Source organism: Oscarella lobularis, chromosome 7, assembly GCF_947507565.1.
Source record: "Oscarella lobularis chromosome 7, ooOscLobu1.1, whole genome shotgun sequence".
Taxonomy (NCBI): domain Eukaryota; kingdom Metazoa; phylum Porifera; class Homoscleromorpha; order Homosclerophorida; family Oscarellidae; genus Oscarella; species Oscarella lobularis.
Genome location: NC_089181.1, coordinates 2,253,807 through 2,264,076, shown reverse-complemented (window position 1 = coordinate 2,264,076; position 10,270 = coordinate 2,253,807). Strand labels below are relative to the sequence as shown.

At 47.2% G+C, this 10,270-nt stretch overlaps 2 protein-coding genes across 5 annotated transcripts; both read right to left on the bottom strand.

Moving 5' to 3' along the window:
* Window positions 1-136: 136 nt before the first annotated feature.
* LOC136189129 (uncharacterized) lies at window positions 137-6,168 on the bottom strand. 4 transcript variants are annotated; one of them, XM_065976973.1, is made up of 22 exons: window positions 5,877-6,168; window positions 5,401-5,798; window positions 5,170-5,353; window positions 5,039-5,116; window positions 4,956-4,992; window positions 4,773-4,910; window positions 4,640-4,726; window positions 4,484-4,582; window positions 4,370-4,429; window positions 4,194-4,320; window positions 4,031-4,145; window positions 3,498-3,976; window positions 1,728-1,816; window positions 1,570-1,673; window positions 1,424-1,507; window positions 1,323-1,373; window positions 1,122-1,266; window positions 920-1,058; window positions 810-869; window positions 659-754; window positions 513-609; window positions 137-453 (listed from the first exon to the last, which is right to left on the bottom strand). In XM_065976973.1, exons 1-22 carry the CDS (start codon window positions 6,063-6,065, stop codon window positions 259-261), a joined length of 3,051 nt encoding a protein of 1,016 aa, XP_065833045.1. In that variant the 5' UTR covers window positions 6,066-6,168; the 3' UTR covers window positions 137-258. The 4 variants fall into 4 exon arrangements, with proteins under 4 accessions (XP_065833045.1, XP_065833047.1, XP_065833046.1 ...); XM_065976975.1 differs by having other exon boundaries at window positions 4,640-4,714; XM_065976974.1 differs by having other exon boundaries at window positions 4,773-4,904.
* A 17-nt stretch (window positions 6,169-6,185) lies between these two features.
* On the bottom strand, window positions 6,186-10,252 carry LOC136189130 (exocyst complex component 1-like). Its single transcript, XM_065976977.1, has 25 exons — window positions 10,118-10,252; window positions 9,929-10,059; window positions 9,782-9,877; window positions 9,649-9,718; window positions 9,542-9,595; window positions 9,348-9,487; window positions 9,175-9,300; window positions 9,015-9,116; window positions 8,827-8,959; window positions 8,665-8,774; window positions 8,454-8,612; window positions 8,293-8,395; window positions 8,041-8,234; window positions 7,903-7,986; window positions 7,750-7,850; window positions 7,669-7,695; window positions 7,535-7,615; window positions 7,339-7,480; window positions 7,207-7,290; window positions 7,002-7,155; window positions 6,923-6,943; window positions 6,748-6,872; window positions 6,571-6,693; window positions 6,442-6,513; window positions 6,186-6,383 (listed from the first exon to the last, which is right to left on the bottom strand). Exons 1-25 carry the CDS (start codon window positions 10,236-10,238, stop codon window positions 6,228-6,230), a joined length of 2,709 nt encoding a protein of 902 aa, XP_065833049.1. The 5' UTR covers window positions 10,239-10,252; the 3' UTR covers window positions 6,186-6,227.
* Window positions 10,253-10,270: the final 18 nt, after the last annotated feature.

The window sequence follows — 10,270 nt, the reverse complement described above, 5'->3', positions numbered from 1 at the left end:
CTCTGAGACGATTTACTATGCGAAGGAGCTGGATATGACGTAGTCCTCGTCAAAACCGTAGGCGTTGGTCATCTGAATTCATTGTCTCAGATATGGTTGACATGTTTATATTGATTGTCCCACCTGCTTCCGGTGATGAACTACAGGTAAATATATATTTTATATACATACCAGCTTACGTAAGAGAAAAAGGACAATGCATGCACCAATCATTTACTACGAATAGCAGGTGAGTTGGTCATTGCAGAAGAACAATCACTAACGTGTCGTCGGCCATTCAGCGTCCTCGGCACGCGACGGACGAACACGAGAACTCATCCTTCGCCACCAATCAACCTGTCCGGCAAAGCATTCAAGCGTTGCCGTGAAGCAGGCCCTGCTTGAGCGATGTACCGCCGGACGAGTCACGCCGTAGCCGAGAAATAGCAAAAGAAATGCAGCTCCAAGGGTAGTCTAGTAAAGAAGAGGGTTTGGTCGACTAAGGAAGGGCTCCGCGAAAACGTTTTTCGTACTGAGAGAACGGTTATAATTGAGACGGTTCCCATGGGAATTACGCGCAGTTCAATAAGAAATTGGAACGAGAAGTGACAGTAGTCATCTCCAATAAACCTAACGTGGTCAGGATTCGCTTGTGTCACTACTGAATAACAATCTTCACCTGTTGGAGAATTCCAAAAGAAGAAAAAATTTGGCTGATTCGAAGAAATTGCTCGGCTTCAGGTCTGAGCAAGAGCTGCCTGGACCGCACATCCAACTAAAAACAGAGAAATCGAAAATTGAACTATAGGACACCATTCGCACGCGCTTACGTCATCCCATCGCTAAATATCGTATCGTTTCCAGTCTGATTGACAGCTGTCCAAACCGACCTGAACAGTTTTTAGTGGCGATACGATGCGCTGAGTCGCTCCTGTCTTACCGTTGCACTCGTTCATTTTTCACATATTCAATGCTACTTCTATCCCGTCCTAGTCCGACAATCTTCAAAGTGTAGAGCTCCGCATAGGGCGACGTAGTGCCCAAAACAGCATCGTTGAGTCGAAAAACGGGTTTAAATCCTAATCGCAAAAAAAAGGCCAATTAGAAAATGTCCTGGGGGCAACGCTAGTCGCCAAACGCACGCGCTCTAAAATCAAAGCAGGGCACGTCGACGACGTCGCACCAAACGGGCCAGTTCTCGTTGACGGTTAGAATCGTCGCTATAGCGTCAAACGACAATGACAAGCCGCCGGGGCATCCCACGTGAACTGCGAGAGACTGGCTCCACTAAAGCGACCGACATCGACTGAAGGAGAGCCGATAAAGAAAATATTTATACATACGAGAAGAAATGACGAGGAGGAGGAGGAGGAGGAGGAGTTTTCAACCCACACCTGGACAAAATGTGATGCCAGGGACATCCTCAAGATCGTACGTTGTCTACCTGAACGTGAACGCCGGTTGTCAGGAGACCATAGCCACTAGGATGCTGTTTTTGGTGTAGAAAGGCGGCTTCTCGAATAACGATCTAGATAAAAAAAAGTCGTTATATGTATGCAGCCTCTTTTTCCCCCAAAGACATCTAAGCACCTCGAACAGGTAAGAGCCGTTGCTCACTTCGTGGCGCACCACGTCGATCTGAACCACTGAACGCGTCGATGCCGACGCATTCAGACGAATATCAATTTCGTCTCCTGGGCAAGGAGGCACGTACGCGATGACATCTGAGATGCGAACGTCTTTCTCACCGGTTAAATTGACCAAAACGCCGAAACGCCATTTCTGCCGTTTCATGAGAAAAATACGCACAGGCAGCGTCCAAACAGGGGTTTCGAATCTGTCAAAAAAGACGTACAAGCAACACACTATTGACGTGTACAGCAGCCTATCAATCATATACATGTATATAAAAGGGGCAATAAAGGGGTTGGAGGAGCCTATGACTCATAAAAAAGGAGGGAACATCCAATAAATCGCCGCTCTGATGGCTTTTCTAGACACGTTTAGTGCCTCGAAATCTACTTAGATCGATGCTGGAGCGACGAGCTTCGAGAAATCTCGAAATTTTGAACAAAAGCGTCGATTTTTTACGAACTACGCTTTCGAAGTTCACGAGCGTAGTTCTATATTAGTTAGGATCTTAGCATATTTCACTTGGCGCCGGCGTAGCGCCGGTGCCCAGTGAAATATGCTAAGATGGGTGTGGTGGGCGGGGGCGGCGGCGGGGAGGATGGCGGTTAGATTTTTCGCGATTTTCTCAGCCAAAACTAAAGATTGGTCGATCCCATGAATCAAAAAGTTCTATAACCAAACAATCTACTAGCCTAGGAAGAGAAACGGCCGAATCGCGTCGAAAGCACCAAAATAGCGCGATTTTCCGATCACATTACGGTTTTCTCGCCTAAAACGAACGATCCGTCGAATCGACGCGACCGAAACGCTTTAGAAGTGCATTTCACTTCAACTAGGAGAAGAAACGACTGAATTGCGTGAAAAAGACCAAAGTATCGCGATTCTTGGTCTCCCACGCACAAAATGGCGTTCTTCTCGAACCTAATTCACTGCTAGTACGAGATCGCCGCTCCAATGGCTTTTCTAGACATTCTTAGTGCCTCGAAATCTACTTAGATCGATGCTGGAGCGACTAGCTTCGAGAAATATCGAAATTTCGAATGAAAGCATCGATTTTCTACGAACTACGCTTTCGAAGTTCACGAACGTAGTTCTATATTAGTTAGGATCTTAGCATATTTCACTTGGCGCCGGCGCAGCGCGCCGGTGCCCAGTGAAATATGCTAAGATGGGTGTGGTGGGCGGGGGCGGCGGCGGGGAGGATGGCGGTTAGTTTTTTTTTCGCGATTTTCTCGGCCAAAACTAAAGATTGGTCGATCCCATGAATCAAAAAAGTTCTATAACCAAACAATCTACTAGCCTAGGAAGAGAAACGGCCGAATCGCGTCGAAAGCACCAAAATAGCGCGATTTTCCGATCACATTGCGGTTTTCTCGCCTAAAACGAACGATCCGTCGAATCGACGCGATCGAAACGCTTTAGAAGTGCATTTTCACTTCAACTAGGAGAAGAAACGACTGAATTGCGTGAAGAAGACCAAAGTATCGCGATTCTTGGTCTCCCACGCACAAATATGTCATTCTTCTCACACCTACAAGTAGTTCGTAGTTCACCGCTAGTACGAGATCGCCGCTCTATCCCACTTTTCTATACACGCTTGGTCTTTCGAAACCCACGGAGATGGATGCTGGAGCGACTTGCTTCGAGAAATATCGAAGTGTCGTACAAAAGCATCGATTCTCTACAAGCTAAACTTCATGAACGTAGGTATCCTCTTGGCACCGGTTTGGAGGAGGCTATAACTCATAAATAAAGGAGGCAACATCCAATGAAGGGGTTTTGAGGAGCCTATGACTCATAGATAATGAGGGCAACATCCAATATTGGGATTTGGAGGGTAGGCATCATCCATTATAGGGGCATCTCGTAGGTATACTACACTGTACCTTAGTTGATCCAAAAGCGTTATCACGGCGGTTTCGTTCTGCCGATCTCCGACAACGAAAGATCCATTAGAGCCGACGAGCGTTCGATTTTCGTTTGCTGTTGCATTGGGAGCAGTCACATTCGTCGTCGTCGTCGTCGTCGTCGCGCTTGCGTTCGACAGAGCGACGACGTTCACGTGTCGACGAATGACGTCGTCGTCGCGTTTCAGATAGAAAGTGGCGATCTGATATCCTCCGCTGCAGCTGAACGGATTCGGACGGCACCTTTCGCGCTGTCGACAGAGAGGACCGCGCGAGGAGTTTTGAAACTCCTCGTCGTAGCGAACGAGACTCCTATTGACGCAGCGTTGAGACGAGACGAGAGTCGGCTCGAAGGACACCGCGTAGAATTGCGACGAGAGATCGAAACCGAAGAGGCTATTATCCACCGAAGCCGGAAGGTGATGAAGAGTGGAAGTGAACGCGTGACCGATCCATAGCTGGGGATAGAAAAACTGGGTCAAGGAAAACGATTGAACGTGAGATCGCATTACGCTTTTGCTGTGCTTCAAATAGACGGCGTAGTAGCCTTGTTCAGACGTAGCCACGGACGTTATAGACACATTTCCGAACGATTTGATCGCGTGGAAAGTTCTCCCAGCATTAGGACTAGGGAAAAACTTCAAACAAAAGTTCAGGATTCCTTTCGCCTTATACCTGAGTAGCAAGACGTTACCCCAAGCGAGTAGGTGCGTAGAAAGGGAGGAGACGAATTGAATCGAGTGCAAGTCGACGTCGCGCCTCTCGTCGTTCTGACAGCGAGTCGGACTTTCCCGACGAAGACCTAAGAGCAAGTGAGACGCGACTTTGAGCTCGCGAGGAAGACAACTTGCTTTCAATGCACGTGGGAATACGAAGAGCGTGCGTCACCTCAATCTCGCCCGGATACGTCTCTGAGAAAAAACAACGTCATTCGCGCGTGTCTAATAATATTAATTTTTGCTCGCCTTTCAGCACTATGACGACCTGCGCTTTTGTTAGGACGACGATTTCGCCACCTGAATCGAGTGGATTTGTTGCTAGTGAGAGTAGAGTGCAGTCTCCCCCTGTATAGCACAATCATATAAAAATAAAGACGATGTCTCTGTGTGACGACAACTGACCAGTCTCTGATGACACCACATTGCACAGTGATTCGTTTCGTTTTCCCTTCAGTTCATAGATCCTGAGACGTTCACCTAGAACCAAAACTTCTCTCTTGTCATATGCACCTAGGTTGGGGTTCGTTCCTCGTACCCGAATAGCTTGCTCCTCTGTATACGTGACGCCTGTTGCTGGATATGAGTAAAACCTCCACTTTCGAAACGAGTGATTGAGTCGGCACAATGATTTCCCCTATTGACTGTTTGAGAAGGCGATGAGGCCTATCTGCGGCTACATCAAAACTCTACATAGAGGAAAGTTTTCAATAGTACCAACCTGTGCCATTGTCTTTCCTCAACTCCCACAGCCCTGTCTGAACATAAATGAGTCCAGGTCAATTGGAGAGTAGGATCAAATACCGTAGTAGTAATAAGTAGTCTGTCTGTCAACCCAATCATCTGCACAGCATTCAGATCGCCAAGTTCAAGCAAATCAGCCTAGTTATCAAGAAACGTATTCCACGTATAAAAGAGACAACAATATCATTAACCTGTAGAAGCAGCCCAGAGCGAAAGCCATTCAAAGTGAAAAAAATCCCTGTCGCATTGAGAAGCGAGCACGACGCTGCAAACGATCCAACGACAAAGCATCTCGAACCCAAGGAAACACTTCCTCTAGAGCCGTTTCCAATTACCACGGAATCCCAGAGCAATGGCTTTTCAGTTAACACAATCCTAATTGACAATGACTATGACTCCGAAGCTTTAGCCGTTCACTCCACCTTTCTGTTTCCCATTCGCAGTTCGGATCATTGATGCTAATTTCCAGCACAGATCCTCCGCTCAGCGTCGGGAGATCGATTTTCCAAGCGACAATTCCCGTTCGATTGCGAAGAGCCACGTCATTGCACGAGTGCCCCTCATCCTCCCATTTTCCAACGCCAAATATCGTGCAACTGCACCAAGAGAGATCGACCTCGTCCTTCAAATCGTCACTGCAGCTGTCGACAGAATGAATCCCACTTGACGTCGAGGAATGCGGTACAAAAAGAGAACAGATGGTTTCGAGATCAACAGATGGCACGTCCTGGTAAATCGTCACGTTTTCGTGTCGGTAAGGCAACGATGGTCCGGCGGACAATTCTCTCACAGAAACGAGAAGAAGATCGCGTCCAAGACTCTACTTAGACATGCATTTAGCGATAGAGGTAGCGTTTATCCCAACCAGAGCTCTACGTATATAAGACAAACAACTTACATCGTTTTGAATTGCCAAGAGGCTGTAGTTTCTTTTTCCGGCTTCGAGAGCATTTCTCGGTACAAGGCTACCCGTGTTTCGGTCGACAATCACCGTTTGGCGTGGACTTGCCGTCGCCAGCGCACAAATCGCGATCGTTGTCAAGGCAAGCGCGATTTCCGTACACGTTAGACGATATCCGCGGTCCATAGCATGTCGATAAAGTTAGGCAGAGATCATTTCTAGAGACGTCGCGATCCAGACCTTTCTGGATGGTCGGGAAATATTCTTTCAAATGTACAACGGTAAGTAAAACGCGGTACCCGGATATTAACCTACTAAAAAGGCGTCGTGTACTAGCGTTTGTTATTTCTAATAATGCTGTCGAGCAATCATAGAAAAGTACGACAGCAAATCGTCTAAACTAAATTCCAGCATTATTTTAGAGCCTGGATAGCACTTTTCCACAAGTTCCTCGTATTCCTTATAATGCAAAAGAAACTTTTCTTGCATCGAATGCCAGACAACCTTTATAGGAAATGATCAAGCCAAAAAATTGGAAGTGAAGAAAGAGGAAAGAGAATACCTGTAACAAGTTCTCTTCTTCGCACAGATGCTTCTCCGCCTTTCGATACAGCAACTCCAGGCCCCTCTTCACCTAATCGATAAACAAAGCCTAGTTACTTAGAAACCAAAAATTGAAAATCAAGCGAACCCTTTCGCCGGGATATTCCTTTATCAATTTTTTCAATTCGGCCTTGCTGAAAGCCAATTGATAGCCGACCTCTTCATGTTTCACTCCAGATGCTACAAGATTCTGTATACCTTCAATGAACGTCTACAAAAAAAGACAAAATCGTGCGGAAAACCGAGTCATTGTCCTCTCTCTTACACTCAGTTTATCCAACGGTTTGCCCAAGTAAGTGCGCACGTAGGAGTCCACGTGGACTTTGTACTGTTGCTTCGCCTGGTCGCGAATCGCATCGAGACAGCTAATCTTCAGCCGAGCCAACATGTCTACAAGATTTTTTTTGAAAAGAGGCACATTTTCCGAAGAGAACGACTACCAGATAAATGATGAAAATTTTCTAGTCAGATAACAATGCAACGCAATTGAAGGAGAGAGAGGAGTTCCCTGTAGCTTACCGAATACTATGACATCCGACGGCGTTTTTTGGTGATCAGCCGATATGCGATCGATTGCTCCGACTGTGGCGTCCATCAGGGCTTTGTACGCTTTGTCCAAGTCGGCACGACGATCTGATCCGCGAATTATATCTTCGGCCTGCGTTGCAAATTCCTACACAAATAGAAACGGTCACACCTAAGTTGACGAATGCAATGAACGAACCTCAAATTTCGTCACACATGGCAATATCCCACACTTGTGCTTCTTGGGCACTTTCAACTCTTCAGTCCACCGAACTCGGCCAGCCTATCACAGGTATCGATTTTAAAACACTGGTCACAGCATGAACCCCACCACAAAATTATCAAAAAGGCGTTTGACGATGATAAGATGCTTTCCAAGGCAAAGACTGAGATAGGAGGCGCGAGCTTGATCATCGCTTGTCTTTCCCAATCTCACGTGCTGACTAACGCGAACGAGCATGCAAAGGGAATTGCTGAAAACGAACGACATTATCAAAGGTGAACCGATTTTTTTCAAGTCGACGTACAATCCGTCCAACTTGTCGCCGAACTCGATGAGACGTTGAAGTTCGAACTCTAAAGTCGAGAATATCTCTTCCATCATACGCCTAGAAAAAAAAACGACCGGCTTGCTTCACATCAAACGTTTTCTGAAACTCACTTTGAAGTCAACGCCGACGCCGGTGATCTGCAATCCAACGATATGATCAGTACTACGATCAGAGTTAAGAATTTTGCGTACTTGGCCGATTTGTCAGATCTCGACTTCTTTCGTCTGGCCCAATAACTGTCGGGACTATCTTGACCTGGAGTGTCCTTCGCATCGGCACCGCCGTCCGTTTCCTAAGCAACATACCGTGGCTCGGGTTTTCGAGAGAACAAATTCAGTTTGCACCCTTTTCAAAGCAAAGAATTCCGTACAAAAGTCCTGCTCGTCTTTACACAGCGGGTCCAGCTGCTCGAGCACCATAACAAAAGCCTAAAGATAGTAATCTCAAAAATTCGTCCCCAATGGCAAACTGAGACGACTGACGTTGTCGAATTTCTGCCGTTCTTCTGCACTCGCAGTAGGACCAAGCGACGCGCTGTCGTGCTTGTCGCGAAATCGACTCGTCAGGTCAAGCAGAGAAGCCGATGGCGCGGCGGACGATCGATTACCGCTTGAATGCAAACTCTCGCGCGAGCCACTCTTGACGAGACTAGCGTTGGATATCGATAACTTAAAACCTTTAATCGTGTTGATAAAGACGGGGGAAAAAACGCGGGCTCATCTTCTTATACTAACCCTTCTTGTGATCGTGATATTTTCCCAGAAGAGATTGCTTGACAGATTCCATGAATTCTTTGATTTCTTTCTCATAGACTTTACCGAGAAAGCTGACGTACGCCTAGAATGACGCAGAGCGCGTCAAGAGAGACCCCAAAAGGGGGCGAGTGTCTCTTTACCTTGTAAAGATCAACGTACTGCTGCGCATCGACATCTCTGAGCCAGCCCATCAATTTCGAATAAGGCAACAATTCGCGATGGTAGCTGTTGTGAGAACGCAGTACGAGTAGATGAGGATTGGCTCGACGCTGGCCCATGACGTCCATCCCGTCGTCTCCCTGCCAACGAAAACGGTCACAGATACGATAGCACCACCCCTTAGTACGTTACCTGTTTCGTAAATTGACCGGTGAGATGGGTCGACAGGCGTTTAATGAAAGCCCAAGCAAGCTGATTAAATGACTGCTTCTGTTGCATTACGGCTGACAGCATGTTCATTCCTTCAACCAAAAAATATCCAGTGCAATTTTCCCTGATGGTCGTCGGCGTTACCTGGGCTAAGCTTGACGTTGCGCGCTCTTTGCAGCGCCAGCGCCGCTTCGGTGCACCTTTCGAGACTCGTTCGATTATTCAAGTCCCCGTGTCGCAAGAGCTCTTCCGCCTCGAGCCCAATATCAAGTTTATCCTACCCAAGAAACGAGACTAATCAAAGCGCAGCACCCAGCGATAGTTAACCTCACCACAAGTGACTGAACTTCTTCCAACAATCGCCTATAGTTCTCGTCCTCAATCTGCAGCTGCTTGTCCTTATCGTCCATTTCTTCGACGGCCTCTCGGACGTCCTGTTGCACAACGCGAAGATTACGACGACGACGTTTCTGCGCGCACGGAAACACCTACTTGCAATAAGCAATCGTAGGTCTCCATCTCGTGATCGACTTTGTCTAATTCTTGCAGAGCGGAGTCCATCGTCTTCAGCAAGGCGTCCACTTCGTTCTCCGACTTCAGTATGGCTGTTCGATTTGCCTATCAGATGATCAAAGATTCTTTCTTCTTCTTAACAAATGACTTGCCATGTCGAGTTCATCTAGCTGCTCGACCAGGGTGTCCGTAAACGCCTCGGCGTTGCCTATCGACGAGTTGCACGTCGTCAATATACGTTCCAAGTCGGCCTCCTCTTTCGGAGTCAATTCCTGGTACTCTTCTTCGACAACTTCAAAGGAGAATCAGTCTCAAGTCATATCTATTTTTTTTATTACACCGATACCCGCAGGAGTCACCGTCGCTCCAAAACGCGACGGATCAAACGTTTTTAGCTGCTCTACAATGGGAATTAGAATCAATGATTGATTAGAGGCTTATCTCTCCGCTAACCTTCCAGTTTCTGTTTGTTGACATTGACGAACTCCGGTTTTTTCCCCTTTCCCAATAATTTGTGGCAAAGCTTATAACGACGAAAAAAGAAAACATTCCACGAACAGACGATCGAATCTTCCCCCCACCCCACCTTCCACAAGCAGAGAACAAAAGCTTTCTTTTCGCTCGCTCGAGCCGCCGTCCACTTGTACACCTTATCGAATCGGAGATCGAAATCGCAGTTTTCCTACGAGAGGGCCTGCCTAATCGGAGAATTCCTGTTTCTAAAACGACTCACGGGACTCGGATCTTTGCCGTCGACTTCGCGAAGATCCTGCAGCTTCCACGACGTCTTCTTCTTATACGGCTCTTTCTCGGACGGCTTTTTCACTTTGTGGATGTACGCTTGCTGCGCGTGATCGCTCGATACTGCGAGGAAAAAAACGAGGTCTCTTTTCTTTTCAGGAGTAGCGATCGACGTCTCGACCTGTCACGCAAAGGTACGACTGCTTTCTTTTGCGTCCTCCGCCTGTCATAACTAAGACAAGACCGACGAGACGTTCGCGTTCTGGCGAGAAAACTTCCTGTTGAAGCGCCGTCGTGGCCATTGTTGTTATTCGGACGCGCGCTATCGCGGGAG

Bases quoted from the DNA above. Each gene is read 5' to 3' on its own strand.
- LOC136189129 (XM_065976973.1), bottom strand. From the start codon at position 6,065: ATGGACCGCGGATATCGTCTAACGTGTACGGAAATCGCGCTTGCCTTG. The intron at 3,977-4,030 runs GTAATGCGATCT...TTCTATCCCCAG, and splicing joins ATTTGAAGCACAGCAAAAGC to CTATGGATCGGTCACGCGTT. The intron at 1,674-1,727 runs GTGAGAAAGACG...CTCCTTGCCCAG, and splicing joins CGTTTTGGTCAATTTAACCG to GAGACGAAATTGATATTCGT.
- LOC136189130 (XM_065976977.1), bottom strand. From the start codon at position 10,238: ATGGCCACGACGGCGCTTCAACAGGAAGTTTTCTCGCCAGAACGCGAA. The intron at 9,878-9,928 runs GTGAGTCGTTTT...GCCCTCTCGTAG, and splicing joins ACGGCAAAGATCCGAGTCCC to GAAAACTGCGATTTCGATCT. The intron at 7,987-8,040 runs GTCAGTCGTCTC...TACTATCTTTAG, and splicing joins AACGGCAGAAATTCGACAAC to GCTTTTGTTATGGTGCTCGA.